Source organism: Polyodon spathula, chromosome 22 (genome assembly GCF_017654505.1).
Source record: "Polyodon spathula isolate WHYD16114869_AA chromosome 22, ASM1765450v1, whole genome shotgun sequence".
In the NCBI taxonomy this organism is placed as follows: domain Eukaryota; kingdom Metazoa; phylum Chordata; class Actinopteri; order Acipenseriformes; family Polyodontidae; genus Polyodon; species Polyodon spathula.
In genome coordinates this window covers 24237982-24263930 of record NC_054555.1, presented here as the reverse complement: position 1 = coordinate 24263930, position 25949 = coordinate 24237982, and the positions used below count along the sequence as shown (strand labels likewise).

At 40.0% G+C, this 25949-nt stretch overlaps 1 protein-coding gene and 1 pseudogene across 2 annotated transcripts; one reads left to right on the top strand and one right to left on the bottom strand.

The window, feature by feature from the left end:
- Positions 1-328: 328 nt before the first annotated feature.
- Positions 329-12653, top strand: LOC121297587 (protein GUCD1-like). Of its 2 annotated transcripts, XR_005947183.1 has the most exons (7): positions 329-638; positions 4198-4276; positions 4614-4779; positions 6058-6149; positions 7960-8201; positions 8604-9311; positions 12554-12653. XR_005947183.1 is itself a non-coding variant. In XM_041223983.1 (6 exons), the coding sequence occupies exons 1-6, from the start codon at positions 632-634 to the stop codon at positions 8693-8695; spliced, it is 678 nt and encodes a 225-aa protein (XP_041079917.1). In that variant the 5' UTR covers positions 329-631; the 3' UTR covers positions 8696-11218. The 2 variants fall into 2 exon arrangements, 1 of the variants encoding a protein (XP_041079917.1); XM_041223983.1 differs by lacking the exon at positions 12554-12653 and having other exon boundaries at positions 8604-11218.
- LOC121297037 lies at positions 11338-24486 on the bottom strand (annotated as a pseudogene).
- Between the last annotated feature and the right edge of the window lie 1463 nt (positions 24487-25949).

The following is a 25949-nucleotide window of genomic DNA, read 5'->3' as shown; positions in this document are numbered from 1 at the left end:
GGTTAAGGTGGTCAGTAAAGATGCAGGCTTGTTGCAGAGCACACAATGGCATTGAAGCTGCTTACATTGTTCTGTCATTTGCTAAACACGTTATTGAATAAATATTTTACTCTAGCGTAAGCAGTGATATATCAAAATAAGCCCATCGTACAATGTACAGTATTTATGATATTACTGTTTGGTGGTAGGGTGGTAGTCTAGTAGTAAATTGAGATTTGGCATCGTATTATTTCACTTCATCCAGGTTAGGGGGCACTGTGGGATAAACACTTCCAGCCAGACTCTCTCTCTCTCTCTCTCTCTCTCTCTCTCTCTCTCTCTCTCTCTCTCTCTCTCCCTCTCGCTAGCGCTTGTCTAGAAATACTTCCTTTCTAGGAAGTCGTGCAGGAAATCCGAATCGGGGGTGGAGTGAAGGCAAGTGCCGGAGGGAGGAGAGTGGTGCTTCCGAAATTAAAAACAAGAACTGCATCAGGAAGATCGATACGATGGCACCTGAACCCCCCCGTCCCCGTCCCGTCCCGTTATAACAACAGAGACATGCAAAGCCATGCATGAATAAAGCTTGATCAAAATCATTAGAAGCAAGCAAATGTGATACAGTGTAGCAAGATTAAAACAGCAACAACACAGAATGACAGGTAAGAGAAAGTTTTATATTTTACGACCAAAACAAGCTCCCTAATTAGAAGTGCAAGACCGCTGTGCTTGGGCCGGTTGAAACCGCGTTGCTATTTTTTTTTTTTGTGGTGCACAAAACTAATCGGTTTAGCAGTTCCAGAACGTAGGTAGGGGTACCGCAGTGTTCACACGGAGCACAGTAATATAATTCATGTTTCTTACAATAAAATGCGATTGATGTCAGTTTTGTTAAGACTTAGACACCACAGTCTATGCTTGTCACAAAACATCCCATACTTAAAAGTTTAGTCTTACTACGGGACGGACCACAACTATAATAAGATGCAGTTTATTTGGACTGTCTTGTACAGCTCACACTTCGATCTCGCTCATAGGCTGCAGTGTGCTGTACTCGCTGATCAGTGAACTAAGTAACCGACACCAGCTGCTTCTAGCATCGCTGCATTGTTTCTGTTTATTTTAACACGGTTAAGGTCTGATTACACTGGGAGCTGTGGCGGTAAGCGGTAAACCGTGCGGTTTTTCATATTACACTGGCGGCGGGAAACCTCGCGGTATATGTAAATATGTAATCACGTGTTAATGTTGAGAAAAATGAATTTGATGAAGGATGTCAAGAAATATATATATATATATACACACACACACACACACAGCTCTGGAAAAAATTAAGAGATCACTGCAAAATTATCAGTTTCTCTGGTTTTACTATTTATAGGTATGTGTTTGGGTAAAATGAACATTTTTGTTTTATTCTATAAACTACGGACAACATTTCTTCCAAATTCCAAATAAAAATATTGTCATTTTGAGCATTTATTTGGAGAAAAATGACAACTGGTCAAAATAACAAAAAAGATGCAGTGTTGTCAGACCTCGAATAATGCAAAGAAAATAAGTTCATATTCATTTTTAAACAACACAATACTAATGTTTTAACTTAGGAAGAGTTCAGAAATCAATATTTGGTGGAATAACCCTGATTTTCAAGCACAGCTTTCATGCGTCTTGGCATGCTCTCCACCAGTCTTTCACATTGATGTTGGGTGACTTTATGCCACTCCTGGCGTAAAAATTCAAGCAGCTCGGCTTTGTTTGATGGCTTGTGACCATCCATCTTTCTCTTGATCACATTCCAGAGGTTTTGAATGGGGTTCACGTCCGGAGATTGAGCTGGCCATGACAGGGTCTTGATTTTATTCACAACTTGTTAGTACAAGGTTGTCCTGGAAGAAAACTTGCTTCCTTCTGCTCTGACAATGTTCCCCAACTCTGAGGATTGGTTTTTCCAGCAGGACAATGCTCCATGCCACACAGCCAGGTCAATCAAGGTGTGGATGGAGGACCACCAGATCAAGACCCTGTCATGGCCAGCCCAATCTCCAGACCTGAACCCCATTGAAAACCTCTGGAATGTGATCAAGAGGAAGATGGATGGTCACAAGCCATCAAACAAAGCCAAGCTGCTTGAATTTTTACGCCAGGAGTGGCATAAAGTCACCCAACATCAATGTGAAAGACTGGTGGAGCGCATGCCAAGACGCATGAAAGCTGTGCTTGAAAATCAGGGTTATTCCACCAAATATTAATTTCTGAACTCTTCCTAAGTTAAAACATTAGTATCGTGTTGTTTAAAAATGAATATGAACTTATTTTCTTTGCATTATTCGAGGTCTGACAACACTGCATCTTTTTTGTTATTTTGACCAGTTGTCATTTTCTGCAAATAAATGCTCTAAATGACAATATTTTTATTTGGAATTTGGGAGAAATGTTGTCAGTAGTTTATAGAATAAAACAAAAATGTTCATTTTACCCAAACACATACCTATAAATAGTAAAACCAGAGAAACTGATAATTTTGCAGTTGTCTCTTAATTTTTTCCAGAGGTGTGTGTGTGTGTGTGTGTGTGTGTGTGTGTGGTGTGTGTGTATATATATATATATATATATAAAGATAATGTGCACTGCATGACTGAATCGTTTACCTGGCATGGGAAATCCAAGAGTTTTAGGACAATATAATTTAAAAAGCTGCATTAAATACTACAAGAAGCCCATCATTATCGATTCCTCTTTTTTTCATCTTTTGAAGTGATTTGCTTGAAGGTCTATGGCATAAAGTATGCTACAGCAGCATGCACAGGGGAAGGCAGCAGCAGGGCCGGTAGGTGACATAACAACATACAAAGACAGTGGTATCGGCGCTATGCTTTAGTGCCAGAGGACCCGGGTTCGCGCCCACCCTCTGCCTGTGTGTGGATTGTCTCGCCCTGTGTGAGGATCCAGCCTGTGGGAACTGAGATTGCTACACTGTATAGTGTATAGTTTATGTTGCTCTTCAAATATAAATATTTTTACTAGACATGTCTAGTTTGGCCACAGTGGTGTCCCAGGTGTTTTGCTTCTTTAGCGTGTTCTTATAATCTGGACGGGGTGTATCATAAAATTGAGGGCCTTTTCTTTATTTTTCACTTTCCGCTACAGCGGCCACTGTAATCAGATCTTCATCTGTGCGGATTGTTTTTACATTACTGAGTGTCTAGGTACAGTACTGTATTAGTTAATGTGTGTAACTCGATGGTATTAAAACAAATGTAGAGACAATTTCCAGAATGTATTTGTGGTGAGCTTTCTGAAGTAGCGCCTGCATCTGAACGACATATAGCAACAAATAGCACTGTACAGAAAAGCAGCTGGAGGCGGCCAAGTTGAAAGCAAATACATAATGCAAAACAGGGCCAGATTTTCCATGCATAATGCAGGAAGAAGAAGAAGAAGAAGAAGAAGAAGAAGAAGAAAACGTTTCCCAAGATAAATCTTTAATTTGCTAAACAAATCAGGCGTCAGCACCATGATAAAGTAGAAATAGGTATTGTAACAAAATATTAAAATGACAGCTAAAGGAAGACTTATATTTATATTTGAATGTAGTTTGATATAGACATTAAGAATGTTCAAGATATTTTATTCACAACTTGTTAGATCATTAGATTTTATTTATGTCAATTTAAACAAAGTTAATAAATGAATATGAAGTGTTGGGTTTTTTTTTTTTTTCTTCTTCTAAATAACCTATGTGCAAAGAACACGTACATGGACAGGGTGTGCAGGGCCTCCACTATATCTCCATTGTTGAATAATAATACTAGCGGCAGAAGTTAAGTCTGACCATTTATAGTAACTGCACACCAGGCTATCCTGAGTGTTTTCCCAGAGTCTGTACTGTACTAAAAATATGCAAACAGAATTGCTATCTGTTCATCTGAAATCCATCATCGCAATCCAGGCTACTTCTGAAGTGGAGTTAGCAGATGAAATCCCATTATCCCAGCAGGGCTTGGGAAAGATCCAGCAGAAGAAAAAAAACAACGTAAATTATACACAGCTTTATTGGCTAAACAAATAAGTGTATTTTCATCTTTTTACATTTTACAAAACTAGACCCAAACACCTTTGTGTCTCTTAAGGACTCACGTTTTAATTTTGCAACATGTGATTCTCCCTTTTCACAAGTCGGAGCATGTCAGTGCTGTAATAGTGTGGTTTGTTTCCTAGATGTTCAACTGAAAGTACCTGTCATTCGGCAGCTGTATCACTGGGACTGTGGGCTGGCTTGTTCCAGGATGGTATTGAAGTAAGTATTTAAACTGTTCTTGTTTCGTTAGGGTAGCGGAGATAATGCTGTCTTTCCTGGAATCTGTTTGTACATGTGGTCCACACAGAATTACATTTACAAAAGAACTACGAGACCCAAAGACACCAATAATGAATACAAAAAAAAAAAAACCTTGAAAACATGCTGAAACAGGTTTTACTTGAAATTGCTTCCACATCATACAAACATTTTCAAAGGTATCAAAATTTGTGGTGAGGGCCCTCAGTCAGGATGCCTAATGTTATGGGGAGCCTTGAGCTCAGAAAGTTTGGGAGCCCTCTTTGTACATGACAACCACCACCATCAACTTGCACAGGTACCTGCATCCAGTAAGTGAGGAGGAGTTCCAGAGTGCATGCTGGGAGCTCAAGTTGACGGAGAGCGTGTGGACGATCGACCTGGCCTATCTGATGTGCCAGCTGGGGGTGAGGCAGAGGTTCTGTACCCAGACCCTGGGTGTGGACAAGGGCTATCGAAACCAGGCGAGTGGGTCACCCAACAGCGCTGCTTCAGTTTTTAATTCGATAGTGCTAACCAGATGTGATGTTTTGATTTTCAGATAGCTGAAAGTAAGGAAAGTTTTTTTTTTTTTTTTTTTAATTTTAATGGTATGAAAATAGAAAGAACAGGGATGGAAATAAGACTCATTGCACAGCAGTTTGATCCATTCCTGGTTTAACTATGAGTGGCTGATCAAGCTTGTACTAAAACCTGGAATGGATGAAGCTGCTATGCAGTATGAGTTGTATTTCCATCCCTGAAGAATTTAACAAAACATTTGTTTCTTGTTAGTATCAAACTGTTAAATTAATTTTCTTACATGCAGGGCTCTTGGCTTATCTCAAAATATTGTTTATGAAAGAATCACATATCATGAAATGACTATTCTATTGTAACAGCAAATTCCTAAATAAACAGCTTCTGACAGGGAACTGTTTTCAGCTTGTCCATGCTCTGCCTGCATAACCCCCTCCCTCTCAACAGCAGTTAGCGGCCAATTCAAATCCTTTGGAATACAGTGCTCCCTCGCTATAACGCGGGTCTCGGAACACAGGCACAATATGAGCATTATAAACGAAGAGTGTTATAAATGGGAGAGGGGTGCCTCGGAACAATGCACATACAGCGAAGCAAAAATGTAACTTTCCGTGAATTAACCGTGCATAAAGCACAAAGTAATCAACGCTATATTTTTTACAAAAAAAAAATATAAATAGCCTGGCTAAACAGTGATCGGGAGTTCAGTTTGAAGCGGCAGACGGGCAAATGAAGTGCGAGAAGGAGAGCAGGTTGGGTGAGGGGAAGAAGGAATGGGCTTACCCCGGGTTCGGCTGCCAGAGCTGGGCTGAAGCGTCTCGTCTCCCGGAGAAAGCCGCAGCTCCTCTCGCAGCGAAAAAGTAAATACATTAGGAAAGATAACCACATAATCGGCCTAATATTTGTTTAATTATAAAGCGAATGCTGAGTAAGATGTCTGTGTTATAATGTGCCAGCGCAGCTTTTCTTCAGTTCAGTAGAAATATTGAATGAATCACTTGTATAAGGTATCGTGGGTCATGCTGTAGGAGCGTTATAACCAAGAGCCTTAAGTGAGGGAGCACTGTATACATTAATCAACATTGTAGCAAAACATTTATACATCTCCAAACAGTGTGATTGATTGGAAACCAGGTGGTGATGTTTCTGATTGATGATATTGGCTGAGTTCAGCTTGTACGTGTGTGTTGGGTATTTGACTATCTCTCTGTTTACACCTCTAGTCGTTTTATAAGAAGCATTTCAGTACTGAAGAGAACAGAGTCAATGAGCTGTTTGCTAAAGCAGAAGCCAACGGTGTAGTGGTGGAGAAACGGTATTAAACATTTTATTTCTTAACTTTTTTCTTTTAAAATAAATATTTCTCTAAGCTAACCCACTATCTATCTGTCTATCTATCTATCTATCTATCTATCTATCTATCTATCTATAATGTGTGTGTATATATACACTGAGTGTAGAAAACATTAGGAACACCTGCTCTTTCCATGAAATAGACAGACGAGGTCAATCCAGGTGAAAGCTATGATCCCTTATTGATCTAACCTGTTAAATCCACTTCAATCAATGTAGATGAAGGGATGACGGGTTAAAGAAGGATTTTTAAGCCTTGACACAATTGAGATATGAATTGTGTTTGTGTGCCATTCAGAGGGTAAATGGGCAAGACAAAAGATTTAAGTGCCTTTGAACAGGGTATGGTAGTAGGTGCCAGACCGCCGGTTTGAGTGTTTCAAGAACTGCAACGCTGCTGGGTTTTTCATGCTCAACAGTTTCCTGTGTGTATCAAGGATGGTCCACCATCCAAAGGACATCCAGCCAACGGCAGGCCAGTGGTCGAAAATGGCTCATTGATGAAAGAGGCCAAAGGAAGCTGACACGAATTGTGCAGAGCAACAGACGGGCTACAGTTAGTCAACTGACAGTCCAGTACAACATTGGTATCGAAAGACCCTTAAAAGAATGCACAACTCGTCGTACCTTGACACGAATGGGGTGTGGCAGCCGACGACCTAACAGAGTTCCACTTCTTTCAGCAAAACACAAGAAACTGCGGTTGCAGTGGGCTAAGGAACGAAAACACTGGACACTGGAGGATTAGAAAAACATTGCCTGGTCTGATGAATCCCGGTTCCTGCTGTTTCACGCTGGTGGGAGGACTAGGATATGGAGAAAACCACATGAGTACATGCATCCATCATGCCGTGTGTCAACATTGCAGGCTGTTGGTGGTGGTGTGATGGTGTGGGGTGTGTTTTCATGGCACACATTGGGCCCCTTGATAAAAGTGGAGCAACGTTTGAATGCCACAGGATATCTGAACATCTTTGCCAATCGGGTGCATCCCTTCATGGCAACAGTGTATCAATCTGCTAATGGATTTTTTTAGCAGGATAATGCCCCATGCCACAAGGCTAGGATTGTCCAGGAATGGTTCCACGAACATGAGAGTGAATTCAACTTACTGCAGTGGCCTGCCCAGTGACCAGATCTCAATCCAATTGAGCATCTGTGGGATGAGATGGAACGAGCTATTCGGAGCAGAGATCCACTACCAGCCAACTTGAGACAACTGTGGGAAGCATTGAAGCCAACATGGGCCAGCATCCCTGTGGAACGCTTTCGACACCTTGTAGAGTCCATGCCCCAACGAATTGAGGCTGTTCTGAGGGCAAAGGGGGGTGCAACTCAATATTAGGAAGGTGTTCCAAATGTTTTGTACACTCAGTGTATATATATGTGTGTGTGTGTGTGTGTGTGTGTGTGTGTATAAATAGGTTTTGAACATGTCATGGTCATTTTATTTATCTTTTAACAGTGGCAGATCCTAATACTACCAGCCTAAAACCTCTTTCCTCATATTGGGAAAGAGTGGGCCAATAAATCACAGCTGAAGTGAAAGCAACTAATATTTGTTGAAACTCTGGAAGTATTTAGATACATTGCTGTTTAGATCATTACCCATTCAACACTTACCAGTGAGCTAAGCCCATTGAATAACAAGTTCCCAGAATCACTAAACAGGCAAAACCTGTCATGATTCAGCATTCTCACTGTTGCTGCCTCCTTTACATACAAAAATCAAGTGGATGTTCCTAATTTACTTGTGCTCTCATCTCGCCCAGTTCTGTAACTGTTCAGGAGATCCAGAATCACCTGGCTCAAGGGCACGTGGCGATCGTGTTGGTAAACGCGGTCCTGCTGGTCTGTGACCTCTGCTCGACCCCTGTCAAGTACTGCTGCTTCCTCCCTGTCGGCCAGAAGTGCTTCTGCAGGAAGCCGGATTATCAGGGTCACTTTGTGGTGGTGTGCGGTTTCAACGGGGCTACAGGCTGCATCTTCTACAACAACCCTGCCTACTCTGACCGTGAGTTATCTATTCAGACAGCAAAGAGCACTACTTTGCAAAACCTTGTCCAGGACTGGGGCAATCATTTAGAATTGTATTTGCAGACAATGAAACATAACAGATCCAGCCAGCTGCTCAGAATGTAAAACATGTGCAGTGTTGAACTGCTCTTTGAGGCTGGTTTGCTACAGAGGTCGGCAAGTAGAAGACTTTATTTCAGTTCTCAAGATTCAGTTCTTACGACTTTCAAAGGGCTGTGTTTACAGTATTCTTGTTGCCTGGGATATTCTCCCCCCATTAGCGGATACAAATTAGACTAACCTGTATTATCAGAAATTCCACATTTGGGTAAAAGCACAGGTCTCATTTTAGGTCGTGCACTCTTGTAACCCTCCTTCCTTTCTGCTGTGTGTCCCCCAGGAGTGTGCAGCACCAGCATCAGAACCTTTGAGGAGGCACGGATGAGCTACGGGACGGATCAAGACATTCTCTTTGTATACAAGGAGAGCTGATATCGGCTTGGAGCACTGGACACTCACTGTGACCCCTATTCTATGCAGTCCCGGACACTGCGGCAGGACCTGCGGCTCTCAACCATGACTTGCACAGCAGCTTAAAAAAAAAAAAAACCTGTTTGTATAATGGACTGAGATCCTGAGATCCTTCACTCTCTTTTTTTATCTCTTGCTCTCTCAATTCTGGGTAAAAAAAGGGAAAATTACGGTTAAAGACAAGTGGTGGAGGGGAAAAAAAAACATGACCAGTGTTTTAAATCCAAAGCCTAACAAGTCAAATCATTACTAAATGAACTACCTGAACCGGCTACTATTCAGATGACCCAGGGTGTGACGTTCCACAGCCAAAGAATGGAAACACAGTTTTTAAAACTGGATAACTAAGAGATTGGCTTATGCTAGCCGGGAAATTGTGGGGCACCGGTGCTTGAGGACAGTGTGCACCCCAAGAATAGAAATACAGGGTGTCCCTTGGCTGTCCTTTTGCATAATTGTTAATATTGGTTGCCTCACTGTTTTCTTTCATGTTTTAGATAGTCAACTGGGTGTGGCCATCCAATTTAACAGAGAACATCTGATGCCTGGCTTATCGGACACTGTAGGATAATGGAAGGTAGGAAACTGTACACTGAACAGTCCCAAAGTTTGTCGCCCTGTAGTGGTTACTCGGTATCGAGTGCTGGAGACACAACAGACACAACACAACAGTTTCATGGCATGAAGTTTTGAGGTGTTTCTTTGTGAGGCAGTTTCTAAGAGCAACCGTTTGAAATTCTTTGAAAAGAGTGAGATATTATTTTTTCTTTTCCATTTTGATCCGCACTTTGGAGACCACTGCCTGTGCTGTGATGATTTAAAAAGGCAATATTTATTTTTATTTTTTTTGGAGATGGGGGAGGTAAAGCATCGTGTGTGATCTGTATTATTTTTTTGCATTAGAGCAGAGTTTATTTAGGGACATCCTAATGGTGAATCTCAGGTACTGCATTTGGGTAATGAGTGTATTAGTAATGCTGTTCAAGGAACGTAGTGTTTTCTGTTCATGCAACAGATCTTAAGAGGGAACTGATTTTGCAGAAACTTGCTATCTAATCATGAGAAGAAAAATTGCATAAAATATCAGGAAATACAAAGTGACCTCACAGGGACCTGAACACTGACTGGGTCAGCTGCCTGGCTAGCGGCGCCCCCTGTTGTCCACTCATGATTTCATTCTCAAATCACACTTACAGGAAATTTAAAAATAAAGGTAATCAGTTTTCCTGGAACTGTTCTGGCTTATTTAATTTTGTTTAATCAACTGCTTCATAACTTCTGGGGATTATGCAATATAAAGGTGTTGTGTTTTTTTTTTTTTTTTTTTTGTATGACTATCTGTTTTTCATTAATAAGTGTGTTATTATTATCTTGCATGTTTTTCATTGTAACAAAAGCAGGGCTAAAAGAAGGATTTGGGATCAGTGTAAAATACTGGAGCCCAGTTCACAAAGCTTAGTTTATAAAATAAAGTTAATATTCGTCAAACTTTTCCTGAATGTTATTTAAGAAGCCAGCAACAGTCTCATGGTAATAAGTTTGTTTGATTCATTAACTTGTGAGTTAAGCTTTTGAATTGACCCTAAGTAGCAAATCTGGAAACATCCCTTGAACCCTGAAACCCTAATATTGCCATAAAGAGCATGTTTTTCAAAGCATCTACTCCAGTGATAACACAAACACTTTTTACAAAACAAAGAAACAATATAACTGAAGATCTCGTAAACATTCTCAAGTGTTGTTTCTGACACGCAAGTCGATACTTTGAAAGTTTGCCCCAAAGTTCAGTGGAGACGCAGCAAGTTTTCCTGGCTGGTGCTAGAAAAAAAAGACTGCAAGTACACTTTACGACTGTCTGTAAACAAATGAAGAGCACAACAGTGAATCAATCACAGTGGAAGTGAAGATAAGCATGCCCCGTGATTGAGCAGTGTTAGAGTGGAGGAGTGGGTGAATCCTGATAGTGGTCAGAGTCCTCTATTTTGCCCATTTGAGAAACTGAATGGAAGTGTATCATCCACTCTGAGATATGAACGTGCGCACATTTCCAGATCATATCCTTAATGTTATTGTTTTTACATCATTAATAGAGTCAGAGGTGTGAGAAACTTTCAGTATTGGACACTTCAGATTTGTATAGGGTAACAAACTGGTTTAAACACTGCCCTGAAGTGCACATACACCTTTTTCACAAATGCATTTATTAAAACACTGTAGGGGTATCTCACACCCCTTAACAAAATAGCTCTTTTATTCTTCATATTATAGAGTAGCTGTAGCGTAGTATTTTGGGTTTTCTATACATCAGATTAGTTAGTAAAGGTTTTGCACTGTGTTTTCCAACAGCCATAACTGTACTGTATTATAGCTACATGCATTTATGTTCACATGATCGTGGCTATAAATGGGTAATGTTATTTAATTTTTTTTTTTCTGCTGTCAGTATAATTTTAAAGAAAAGTTAAAGCCTTTTGAATCTGAGCACACAAGGAAATGTAACAGAATTACATTCACATAATCAATAAAGTATAGTATTCAGCTCTGGTCCAGCTTTTCAGTTTGTACACTAGAGGGTGCTCAATGCCCAGGTTAGCTGTGTTTTATGGGGCAGATGGTTGTTAGTTCTGTAACACTGATGATACAGAGGGACTTTAAACAACTTGCAAAGCAACTGTTTATTTTGTTTGGTTTCATTCCACCTGCTATAAGACAATCGTGACATTGTTACAACAAACTACTGCAATACAGACAACGGCAAAGGTAATCTCTACATGTTCTGTAACCCTTTAAGTTGGTCTCAGCACACATGGTGCGGTACACCACTTGTAAAGGCAGATTTGTCCGTCTCCCAGGTTGCTATCCAATCACAGCCATGGGCGTGTGATCACTCCTTGATAATGTTCGCTTTGAAGTCGTGTTTAACAACCTTCGCCAGCTCCTCCACATACATCTCGTACCTGCCGGTCATCTGGAAAACACATAGAAGAATCACACAGCTATCAGTGGGCTGAGGAACGTTTTATAGATTGCTTCAACCGAGCTAGAGTCAAAGTGAACAATACATGTCTCATTGGGCAAAGGCCTACTCCCTCGTGCTAAATCTACAGACACTTGCCAAACCTACTGGAAAAGACTTATTTCGATTATTTATTCGCAGCTGTTAAGATTAACAGACAGATTGAACACAGCAGACCCATGTTCTCTAAAACCTTTGACAAAGTCAGCAATTTGACCAAACCTTGCATGAAAACAAAACAGGTGCAATTTTACCGGCAACTTCCAGAAGATTTCTTTGTCAGGGGGTGAAGGATGATTCTGATGCCCTTAACATGACAGAGTCATTCAAGAAGCATTTCCCTGGTAAACTATTCCATTTTGTAAACGTTAAGCTATTGTGAAAATGACAATGAATTGCAAAAGTGCAATGAATTATTTAGCAAGTTCAAAAGTGAAAAAGATGAACATGTCTATAAATAGCACAGGCTGAACTATGGAATTACATTTTAATTATATGCCAATATCCGAGCAGTTTTAAAGAATTGACATTGTAAATCTACAAAGAAGAACTGTGATAAAGATCATATATTCTGTTAGGCAGTTCCACCAGCTGACCTTGGTTGACCCCTGGCAGTGTCAGTGGTCACACCTCTATTGAGGGAGGCTCCTGGCGTCCCCCCCAATTCAGTCCAAACTCACGTCATTCCCACATTCAGCCCACAATACTTCTGAGTTTTGCTCTTTCAGTATACTGAATAAACAAATTAGCTGTGAATTTGTGCTTCTCCAAAATATATTCTTGTTTTGTCCTTGTTTCCCCAGATATAGATACCTTCTTTGGAAGAAAGAAAAGGATACGAACAACAAGAGTATTAATATGACATCTGCAAAAACGAAAAGTATGAGCTTCCTTACTTTGAAGCTCCATTTATCGCTGATCTGCCTGGTCAGGTTAAGGTCCATCTCCACCACCAGTAGCCCTTCTCGTGTGCGGGACAAGCCAGGGGTACGGCTGCCATCGGAGGCTGCCGCATAGCTAGAGCCGTAGAAATGGCCAAAATTTGTGTGCGCTGAAAAACAGAAACACATCACACTGTGCACAGCCCAATAGGGCAAATTCAACGTATATTCTTGGGAAACATTTAGGATAATCTTACATTAATGCAATAGATGCAGAGCAAATGTGTACTGTGATTGGATTAGAATTTTGCGATTTTCCCCATTAAAAAGTCGGTCAGATTTGGCTTTAAAAACAACCCATCAATTAATAGATTAGTTCGTCATAATACACCCTTACTGACAGACTGACCCCTATTCCCTGGTGATTCTGCCGGTATTGCCTCTATTTAAATACTGTATCATCCAACTGACAAGTACGTTTAAGTACTTGATATTTACCTACCTTTCCATCTCCTGATGTAAACTCATTCCTAATGCTCCTGTAGATAGGTACAGAAATCAGAATAACCAGAAAAAAAACTGTTTAGCTATTTGATAGATGAAGTCAGTGGATCCCTGTCACACTGATTTACTGTGTTTTAATTTAAAATTCTACGTTTGAAAAAACATTTTATTCCTTAGGATTTTGCACTGGTGAGGCTAACCCACTGTATTCTGTAAAGGGCAGTGTATCACCACAAGCAGTAGCAGCAGAAGTAAGCTGCTGCACTCGCATGAAAGCAATGGAAAACACTATCTGGAATTTGTGTGCAGAGTTCTGGTTGGTTTACAATGTACAGACATCAAAAAGCCTATCAAATTCTAGGGCTTCTCTCTAAGGCAGAGGGTCACTGCAGGTTAACCTAGCAGACCTGCAGCAGCCTGTGGCGTGCTCTGACATCGCTGAAGTGAAATGCTCTATGGCGTGTAAGTGTAACAGACCCTGTAAAACCAAAAGCTTTTTTTAACCTGGTAATGCATCAGATATATATATATATTTTTTTTTTAATGAAAACATGTTTGCCATCAAGGTCAGGTCAGAACTAACACTGAATTACCCACCGTTCCCACTCTGTTGATGGCGCAGGTGAAACAGTGGTTGGCGATAGCGGCGTTTCTTGCTTCGACTGGCCACATTGGTTCACTGAAAGAGAAAATAATGATATAAGGAAATAATGTACATACAATCCAACTATATAATAACACCAATTCCATAGAGGGATCCTGAGAATATAAAAGCCCACAAGAGCAGCAAGGACCAGTCCAGTCGGAACTGCTGTGGGGCTTTGACAAGAGCAAACCTATTACAATAATGACAATATGGCTAGCATTGTTATTATTTTAAACAATGTTAAAATACATCTTATAATCTGGAGAAACTCCAGCTCACTAGGGCCCAGGCCGTGGAACACTCCACAAGAACCATCACCTTTCATCCTCACTTAAGCCGTTCACGACTGAAAACTCTTTCAAATTGTTCAACTGCATTTCTAAACAAGACCAAAATAGGCTTACGTGCTCAAGGACAAGACTGGCAGCACGTCAGCTGGATAGCTCAATCCACTTGTTTGTATAACACATGGCAATAACGGTTTACAGTACAAGTCTTCCTGTGCAATATGCCAGAGTTCTGAGAGAGGGCATCAATGCCAGCTGGCACTGAAAAAATGACACAACTGAGACAGACCACTTTGCAGCTCACCAACACTGCAACTAACTAGCATTGTTCTGAGTTGTTTTAAGGCAATGGTTAAGGAGTAAAAGGGTACATATTGAAAAGTTAATTTAGAAATGAGGCCGCTTTGGTAACTCCTAAATCATTCTGCTAGGTTTATTTTTTACAGTAATGAAGCTTTAACAAATATGGGTCCACTGAGGCTACATTTTGTATGATTTCAAACAAAGGCACGGTCTACTATTTTGTACATTAAATATTACCGGCACTATTTCAGAGAATCAAGGGGTGTCCTACACTATCTTACACTGACAGACCAAAGAATTTGAAAATGTACATACAATTATAAAATCTTCTAGTCTGAAATTTAATGCAAACTAATGGGGTGACGTGTGTGAGAGCTGTGTGCAACTATTCAGTAACAATCATGGAAAAAAGGCCAGATCACAGAAATCTTCAACACTGGACAAGACGTGCGCTGTGGGCTGCGGTAGCAGGGCACTCGGTGTAGTTTCTGGGTACAGTCCCCCTGCCCACCTCAGTACCTGAGCTCCCCGACAGTGGCGGAGGGGTTGAACATGATTTCGGCCCAGTTCACACTGTATATGAACCAGTTGGTGGATGGTGCCGCCCGTAGCAGATATTCACAGCGATCTTCCCAAACTGGGTCTGGAACACTCTGTCTCCAGTGTTCCCCTCCATGCAATAGGTTGACTGCACGAAAAGAGAAACAATCTGGAAAGGGATAAAAAAAATAAATAAAGAACTATACAACTATTGTTTAATAAAAGCCTACAGCACCATCACTGCTTCATTATTGCTGAGCCAAAGTTTACATGGATATTTTGTAAGTCCTTTTCCTTACCCAGTGTTTTGTTGCAGTCTAACTGATTCAGGGATTAGCTTCTTGTAATTTCACCATGTTTTATGTGCATAAAGTAGGAGTAAACGGGTCAATCTCATGTTTGTTAAGCTAGAGTGTCACACTGAAAGCAGCTGGGGTAAATCCTGCCAATATGAGCTTTGTTATGCAGAGCGGTTTTTTTACAATGTGCAGGGTTAGTTTGAGTGATATGGAAAACAATGAAGCAGAGACCCTATTTAGCACAGAAATAATTATTAAAGCAATCACATGTCCTGTACACACTACGAGAGGCAGAATTGCAGGTTTTAGTTTGAGAAATGCACCATTAACTGGTTACAGGTGGAGAAATACAATAGAAAAGGGATACTGATATAACATACAGAGCCTGCTTATTGTGTCCCAGTATTAGTCAAACAGATTATCGGGTGGGGTGGACCACAAGCTATTGCACGTGTATTGAGTTGACCCAATGTTGACAAGGACAAGCTCCCCTTGTCTATGAGACCATAACTTAGTCTGTCATTCCCAGGAAGATCTGTGATGGTGTGCAGAAATATTTAGACAAATAAATTAATGTTCTAAGAGGGCGAAATTGCAAAGAATTGGGAGAGCTCTCAAAGCACTAATTACAATTATCTGGCTTTGTAATTTAGTGCATTTGCCTTTCTAATGACGGGTGTCTTGTCAACACATCACTTCACTGCAGTGACAAAGGGTTTTTTGCTGACAGAAAGGCATTATCATTTCTCAAAAACCTTGCATCTCACAGCAAGGGTAAAAGTAGAATTATGCACAAAACTGACACATCAGAATTTACTGGCATGTCATAATCCTGAAGAGCACCTAGCTGGTTTTCTTAATGTCATGTTTTAAATATCTGGGTGTGTGCAGCACGCAGCCACAGTTCCCTGCTGTGACAGCACTGGGATTGCAAGCTTTCTGACTTGCCACGTCACTTACTCGGTTTCCAGAGCACACGACACCTGTGTGTGCTTGTTATCCTGCCTTTGACGAACGCAAATCTAATTCTGCTGCGATTTCAAGACATTGGACCAATCACTTAGCAGGTCAATGCCATCTATCAAATACAAGCAGAAGCTGGGCGTGGCCCCCAAATGAGAACCCCCAAAGGAAGTCTCACCTGCAGGGGTCAGAGGTCTCCATGACAGCAGTGTGTGACATAAGCCATCAATTGCTCAAAAATAATGCAATCGACTAAAAGCACCACTGCTTACTTGTTATAATAGGTAGTTATCTGTGTAATCTGATTTTAGAGTGCTCTTCCTGGTGATGGTTTTCCATTGTCTTTGGCCATGTGCAAACACTTGTACCTTTGACAGTCTTGACCTGTGCATAGACCCCAATGAACACTAGTGTACAGCAAGACTCTCCAAGTTTAACTCAAGAAAGGGATTGAACATGGCCAAATGTCCTCAGACTCTTCACACAGGCTCCCAATGCATATCACTTTGATCCATTCTTGATTTTACTATGAGTTTAACAAGACACACCAGAGCTTGTTACCATATAGGTGGTGTGCGGGGGGTGAGTGTTACATGTGACTACTTCTAGCGACATATATTATATTTTTACTGTACACTGTGGATAGTCAAGCTCATAGTAAAATCTGGAATGGGTGAAACTGTTGTGCACCTCTATTCACACCTTTTATCAATTAATAAACCAGTAACAAATCTGCATTTCTATCCTGTTGGCTTGTTAAAAAGGATCACCTTTTACCAGTCTTTAATTGTGCTCTGACTAGGGTACTGAACACTTTCCATTCTCCTTAAACAGCAGTATCCATCAACCTTCACCATTAACAGACAGGCTTCTTGGTGTTTCCAAGTCTGACACACTGACCCCAAGGAACTGATCATGACCCCCCCCCCGCCCCCCAGTCAGAGCTTTTGCACAATGTCAATATATCCTGCGGAGACAAACAGACTCGAGTTGTCATCCTGGTAGAAAAAGAAAATGTTTCAGAGATGCAATTATATCAGCTGGATCAGGAAGGTCACAATAAAACAGAGCAGATTTAAAGCTAATGAGCGCAGATCTCAAGTCAGCCCATAGACTAATGCACTAAAATGCTCATCCTGGTTATTAAAGCACAATTACTCATTGTTCTTTTGTTCTTGCGGTTTTTATTTGGTCTCTTAAATACTGTATAATTTCCTAATGACAGGCTCTGTTCCAATGAATGCCTGTTTTGGCGTTGTGCGAACTAGCCTGCCCCCAGTGAATTCTGAAGCACAATCAGTGTATTCAAGACTTGCTGTGTTTTTAAATATTGAAAGCATACCCATTTATTTCAGCTTTTAAAAATGATTCATATAAAATCAGCCGTACTGTAAAAGTGTCTACAAATCAGCTTATCAATCATGATCCCTGTGCAGCACTGTAAAAGCATAGGAAAGGATAGTAGTGTGATATAAAGACAGTATAACACATACAAACATGGTGAAGCATGGGAAAACATGAGAAAAGCATGGGAAAAGCATGGGAAAAAATACAGGGCCCATTTGCCATGGCAATCTTAGGCAAAATGACAAATGCAGTTAAATAAGATTGTCAAAACGTTTGTCTACTGGACCGTTTGCTTAATTTTCATTAATGGATCCTGGATACCGTACTGCAGAACTCCTTAATCATAGAATCCTTTATGTTGATCTTGGGTCAATAATGAACGGGGGAATTGCTCCCCAAGGACTCCCCCCGCCCCCCAAACCCCAAATCCTATATATTATTGCCCATCCGGTCATATTTTACAAATACATTACAGCCAAAAGGAACCAAAGCAAGTTGAAATATAACATGCAAAACGAAATCACAAACCTTTCCTTAAAAGCATCACCTTCAGATATGATGGCAAATATCACATGAAGACTTAATCATCTGAAAAAACCTTGCTGAGATTTATAGACTCATTCACATCCTAACAACTGGCACTTGGGTGTGCTTACACTCTTAACACTGGCATTATGAATGTTTTAGGCAGCCACTGATGGAATGCAGCAAAACATAATTTACATCTTTGATATAGGACACAGTAGCAGAGGAGGGCAGACTAAGTGAACTGAATCATTACTCCAAGAAGAAAAAGCCCACAATAATAGTGCGGGTATTGCAACGGATGATTAAACTGACATGTTTGCATATCTCAGTGAAAGCTTGCAAGTGACTCAAACTGCACTAAAAAATATGAAGCTGAAAAAATTAAACTCCACGGTGAACTAACAATTTTGTACTCCCTGTATTCTTCTCTTTTGATCCGAGTTTCATACAGGGCTGGTGTATCATTAAGGACAGTAAAAGATTCAGGTTTGTCCAAACTTTATCCATAGAGGTCCACTCTTGCCTTGTTGACTATCGGTAATAAACTCGTACTTCAAGGTCTCAAAACAAGCAAGGGTAAAAAACTGAACACAGAAATTATTGCATGGTTGTGCCTAGATGACTCACCTACAGAATTTAGCGAAGCCGATTTTATGAGTAGAAAACTACATGCATTCGTAAGGTTGCTTCTTGGATGCATGCTCATTATTCAGATGAACACAATTCATTGTAAAGAGGAATGCTTGAAGTCTGTTTTGTTTTACTGTGTCACGTCTGTCTACAAGGACCCTGATAAAAGGAGCATAAACCATTGCAGAAACAAACCGGCTGCACTGAAAAATAATGCTGCATTGTGGGTAGTTGGGAGGTTTCATTTCTTATATAAATAGTTATGTACTCGGCATGCCTGCTGCTTGCATGTTAACCTTTAGCCTTCAGCCTCTCACCTCCTGGCAGAAGCGTGTTGTTTGTCCTTCCTCAGCAGACTCAGCAAACTGTCCAGGGCACCTTCTCCCTGGTACAGAAGGCAAAGGGCATTGCTGCACAAAAACAGAAGCAAATACCTGAATCAGTGGTTCCCTGCCTTTTCCAAGGAATACTACAATTTCAACAGATATGCTTTTATACAACCAACTATAACCTTATTGGTATATTAGATATTATCAGCTTTTTAAAAATGGGAGTGCGGTGTATATATATTGTAACGAATTTGCTGCCGTCTTTCTGGATAATGACCTTGTGTCGTGTAATATATAAGAATAATTCCAAGCAAAACAGTACTTAGAATGAAACACACCGGCTTTATTTGAAAACAAAACAACTGCACTGTTGGTGTAAACAAAAACAAAAGAAAAGCTTAAACCCTTTTTTGGGTCTAACTAAACAGTAAAGGTGTCCCTTAGGAAGGGACAGGGTAATTTACCCCGAATTACCCACACAGGTAACTTATTTCTTTTTTCTCTTACTTTCATTTCTTCGTATACAATCAACTCCACTCAGGCTCTCAGCAAGTCCTCCTCATATTTCCCTTCCCCCCTACCTTCTCAACCTTGCCACTTTTAACAACCAGCAAATTCACAATTAAACAATTACACTATATTGGAGATAATGTTGACATCTGTATCTTCCTCAGGGTCTTAATCCCTCCAGATACCCTTTCCGATATAATACCTTTTTTTTCAACCCAACAAAACATTGATTCTTTTAAACCCAAGTTTGTGGTTTAACCTCTTAAATCAACCTGTGATAACCACTTTACATTCATTTGTTAACTCTTTAATTTTAATTTTAAACATATTACATTATCCCCACACTTTGTTTACCACCCAGTTGGTTTATGTCTTTTCACACTTTATTACTTTTGTCCACAGCCTTTACCCAGATGGAGTGTGCATTCTTTACACCCACGGCCCCACAGCTGCCCAAGTTTGATCTGGAATGCACACTCCATCACATATATATATATATATATATATATATATATAATATATATATATATATATATATATATATATATGAATGAAGGAATCGTGAAAAAGAAATGCTGCACTGCACAATCAACTCTGTTGAAATGAACTTTGTAAATCCAACTTAAACATAAAAACCACCTTTTCAGCAACGCAGTTTTAAAATGAATAAAGTCTGCTTGTACAGTCAGTGGCACACTAATCCTGGCCCAGGCTCCAGCTACAAATGTGTTTATGTTTCTCATGCAGTTAAGCTGCCAAAGCAAATACTGCATCGTACCTCTCCTGCTCTGCAGAGGACAGCAATGAACACAAGTAAAGGCACTTCTAAAAACAACAGACTAAGCGTTTTTAGGGTCCTCAGTCAAAATGTAGACCCCTGTCCATTGATTGTGTCTCTCACACTCTCAATGGCAAACACGATAAATGCATTGGATTTTCACAAATCTTATCCAAAGAGAGCCTGTAACTCCAACCCTCTGTAATGCAAATCTCCCAGGGAATCTTGACCAAGTCCCCGTGTTTGTTAAAACAAGATTTTTTATAATTGTAAATACAGATACCAGGAGTCCTTTGAGATTTTAGTTTTTCTCAGGCCTTGCTGTTCTGTCGTATCTCCAGAGGCAGCTCCAGGAGTCAATAGGAGAACAGTGGCAGAAGTTCCAGATTCAAGGACATGGGACCTTTTTTATGAGCGCACACTGAAATCTCATTAAAAAACAAAACAAGGGCAGTCCCTAATCCTTACGACCAGCTGTGGAGAGTACAATAACTGGTTTAATCCTCACAAACCAACTAACACGTTCATTCAGATTAGGAATTCAAGGTCCCCCTAGAACCTCAATCGCAATTTGATTAACCACACACATAGTGTACCCTGTGTATCAATGATACCTTATTAATGGGAAATGGTAGCACAAGGGCATCCAGCTATAATGGTAGGAGGCATTGATAGAATTGCACCACAGTTGTTACCCTTTCTCAGGGTTGGAAATAAGACTCCTATTGCATAGCAGTTTCAACCATACCAGGTTTTATTTTGAGCCACAGTGTGTATAGGTAACAAGATCAGGTGTGTCTTATTTAACTCAACATGAAACCAGGAATGGAAGAAACTGCTAAGACATGCCAATAGTTCCACACACTGCAGTAGCATGGTACCATGTTAGTAGTACCAGACCAATGTGCAATATTTGTTTCACACCCACTGTGTCGGGATTGCTGGTAATGCTTTGCACCTGTACTGTAATGGTATCCTAATGGTATTTTTCTGATGTTTTTTGCAAGGTCATGAATTAGAGTCCTGGACAGCACAGGGACTCTGATGGGAACGCTGAGAGTTCCTGGTTCCCAGTAATTCTGTCCTGAGCATTGTCCTCCTCTATGTTGGAAGACAGTATTTGGCCTTATCCCCAGGGACACAGGAAAACCAGGCTTTGATCCCTCAATAGTTCAGACCACACAAGCTGCACAATGCGTTGTCTACAAGGTTGTCTCTGAATATTGCATTACCTTTTTTCAGTGGGCCATACTGACCTTGGAAATATGTTTGAAATGTTACAATCTTACTTCTAAAAGATGTACTGAATACACCCCACGCCACAGAGGTAAATACAACATTAGCGCTATTAGAATCATACAAAAGTATGTGGAGTGTCCTCTCATTATTCCATGATTCGATAATTCACAAGCTCAAGTTAATTCACAGTTGCTGAAAGTAAATTGCACAGACACTATACTTCAGTGAATTAGTGCAGAGCCCTTCATACAGTGTTTTCAATATTTAGTTTTTTTTTTTCAATATTTAGTTCCCTAGATCTATGTAGAACTCGAATGTGTAGCGTGTGGAAAGCCAACTTCCCATTGGAGGAAAGTCCCAACCAAAAGAAATCTTTTTTTTTTAGTAATACCATTTTCTAATGCACTGCAGCAGACACAAGGATGAGCTTGGCTGTCTGTGCTGCACTTACAGTACAGTAAGTGCACTGTATTTACTCCAGGCTTCCTGAAAGAAGATAATGTTGACCCCACACATGGCTGCCACTTTGACAATCTCTCCTACCCTCTTGTGCAAGGCAGTGATCTGTGCAGAAGAACCACAAGGCACAATTACAGAACATAGTTTCTATAGAACTTATAATTAATAATTACAATTAGACTCTGAGCCACTGACAATGCAACTGCTAATGCTGGTCACAGCTCCTTTGCGTATTATGGGATGAACTTAGGACAGGAATTCACCTAATTAAAATCAGACCAGCTACACTGTACAGTACGCTGCATTTGACGCACAGTATGTATTTAATGTAATAATCAATTACATTTTTGATCAAGTTTTTAGGGTTCAAGTATAAATGTTTTGGTGCAGTATCTGCTGCAGTACAGTATTTTCCATTCGAATTATCAAACATTTCTGGGGGGTTTCTGTTCAATACCCAGACATTGCAAACACTCAAATGAATTGACCTTCCAGTCAGAGAGAGAGGTCAATGCTCATTTAAAGCAGATGTACTTCTTGAAAAGTTAGAAATCTCACGAATCCTTGAGAGCACTTCCTTTCTACTTTTTCAAATACCGCTGCTACCACCCTGGATGACAAATGCAGCTGTCGTTTTCTTTCAGCCTCAATACTTGAACTGAATTTATTAAGAAAAAAATAACAATATCCAATTTTTCAATGTTGACATCTGTTCTCTATGTAATCCTGCTCTCCCTTTTGTAAAATATGTTTGTTTTTGGGGATTCTATTCCAAATGGTACATTTTATTGACTATTTTAAATTCGTACTTTTTTTTCAGAGAAACACAAGAACCACTTGAGATTCAACATCTCATTTATACGTGTCTGGGGAAATATATACGTAAATGCAGTGCATGTGCAATGTATAAGAAGAAGTAATAATAACATAGCTGCAAATGAAATAGTAAGATGTAATGTATCCAAAGGGACGTGCTGCTGTCAATAGACGTAATCAAAAAGCCTCAGTACTTCATCCTTTCCTTGGGTGCCACTCTCAGGCATCTGTTATTTCAACAATGAATCCTATGACCGTGGCTTCAGAGTAAACATTTTCTTTCTTAGATATGTTTGCTATGTAATGCCAAAATACAGAAGCATTGAGGGTGCCCTTGAAGTGGCTGAAATGTTTGCACATTTTCACTCCTGCACTGTTTGTTTTCCACTTTTGACCTGTACTTCTGAATAAAATAAATCACTTCACATTTTTGCATACATTTTGCATTTTAACAAATTATTTTTCCCTGCCATACTTAATAGTGTTCAGTGTCCAGATCTAGTACATGTTTATGTGCTATAAACTATTGGTGATCTACTCACCTGTACTATACTACCTGTTGGAGGCTACCTTCTAAGGCACAGTAAATAACACAAGCAATTATACAAATTCACATATTTCTTATGTTCTTGAGGGATGTTGAGAGTCGTTGCACAGACTTGATTCCCAAACAGACCTGCTCTATAACAGGTGCATCAGTAGGGAGGACGATCTGGTTCTGAATGAGTCCCACGTGGACGATGCGGGGCTGACACAGTTGCTCCACAGAAGCACTGAATCAAAGCGCCTTTCTGCAGCAGCCTCCACGGCACATTGGGGCAACTCTATTGTCCTCAAACATAAATTACAAGAGATGGTTGCTCACAAACAGACAACACAACAGATGGGTCATACCATGTCATTTTCAGAAAAAAACAAAACAAAACTGTGATATACCCAACTCTGATTGGCCTGAAAGAATGCATTATGGTAAATACAAAATTTGGAGAATTTATTTTTTTATCTTATGTCCAATGGTATACAGATATAACCCCATCAAAAATTAGGTAGACTGGGAGGCACTTCCTACAGTTTCGTTTTCGCAAATGCATGTTCTTTCCAATGGCTCCCCTCATCACTGTGTAGCTGAACTATCCTACTATACTGTATGCAGTCACCCCTCTGCCATGTTGTTCCACACCCCAGTAAAGCCCCATGGTTTATTTATTGGACTGTCACTTTCCAGTTAGAACTCAATTTAACCCATGCTATGCCATGTTGCTTCACTGAAATAAGTGACCAACATGAAGGGGTGGGTTTGCTCTACATTTTGATGCACAACATGTTTTATTAACGTTACCTGTGACATGTAAATAAATAAACAAACGCTTGTTTTCATAAAGTTTTATAAACTCCAAGAAGGTGTCTTACAGGAGTCAAGGACATCCTGACCATTTAAACAAGTGAAAAACATCGCAGTGTGTGCTGGGATTGTGTAGTTTATTTTTACCACTCGGTCACAGGCGAGGTAGCCCGGGCCGGTGAAAAGTAAAGGCAGACAGCTTTGTTTTGTTTGCTCTTACTTGGTGTCTTTCCCGTACATAATCCGTTTTACTTCTTTAAGCTCTCCGGGGGGGGGGCTGGGGGATGTTGTTTTTCCAGCGTCTTCTCCAGTGATTCAAACGGAGTCGCAGACATGGTAAAGCTCGTCTAGCTTCAGAGTCCAGCGCTCGTGTGTGTGTGTTTTTTTAAAATATAATTATCTTTACAATGCAATCGTTTTGGTAAATAGTATACAAAGTACTTTATCACAGTGCTCTATATATTTATTTATCTGTCACTTCCGACATTCTTTGTAACTTGATTCGTTTTGCTGCGCTTTCAGATAAAGTCCATGGGATACAGTAGAAAATATACCAAACATGAACGCTATCATTTCTAATCTTGATATATTTTTTTCCTGCTTGATAGCGTGATGTCCCGTTTCCCTTTCCTTAGCCCTTGTCTCTTATCCTAGGGACTGTCAGTGACGTTTTAAATTGATAAACATAAGGAGAGCGATGTGAACAAAAACCAAACTCTGAATCTGACGTCTACAGGAAAGCAGTGTTTTTACACGTTTATAAATCACCCTACGTACATTCATGGAACTGAAAGCTAAAACAATACACTACTAACTTTAAGGCATATCACTTAGGACTATGTGCCGTGCACTGCACAAAGAAGTACAGTAAAAGCTATAATACAGCAGATTGTATTGTATTGAGCAGATAATTACAGGCTTGAAGAAATCAAAAGATAATGTGAGCTTAATAGTAAATTTAGGTTTTAAAAAAAAAAAAACTCCGTAGAGAAGTTATAGGGGAAAAAGAGTAATACTTGGTACTGGAACATCAGAACGATTGGCAACATCATGAGAAAGGGAATTTAATAATAATTAAAAAAAAAAAAAACATAATCGTAATGATGATGATTTAAAATATTTACGCTTTATTATAGTGTTAATGCTAAATGATTTGTAAGTTCTAGATCTTTATCCGATTGTAATTACCCAGCATGGCATTGATTTGTCACTAAATGCAGACAGATGGGATCGAATGCCTATTAAACATATTATTGATAAAGAGTAAAGACCTTTAATCACAGCTCCTCACATGTTCACGATGCAACCCTCACTTCAAGGATGATTCAAATGGCAAATTGCATTCCTTTGGAACCTGAATCAGTCTCTTCTTGGTTTACAATGAAATACCATTCTTTGGTGTCCAGATTAGCGGCGGGAAGCAAGCTGATTTGGAATTCAAAAGCACATCATTTTTACTGTGCTTGGTTAGTTTGCTTAGTTATGTATTTCACAATGAATCTAGTTGGAAGCCCTTGTGACATTTACTAAAGGGATGATCAGACTGGCCTGACCCGTTGTATTGAAGTGGAGCTATCCTGTTTACAGATCTTTCATCAGTAAAATATAAAAATGGATCATAAAAATCTGATAAAGGTGACTGACCGGGTACCGGGTTCACAATACATGATTCAGTACCATTGTAAACACAGATGAGATGTAAGTGTGTATCTCAGTTTTTATGCTTGGTAATCACGTATAAGGAAATTCCCATAGCAGCTGAGAAAGAATCAAAATGATATGTTTAAGAATATTGCTC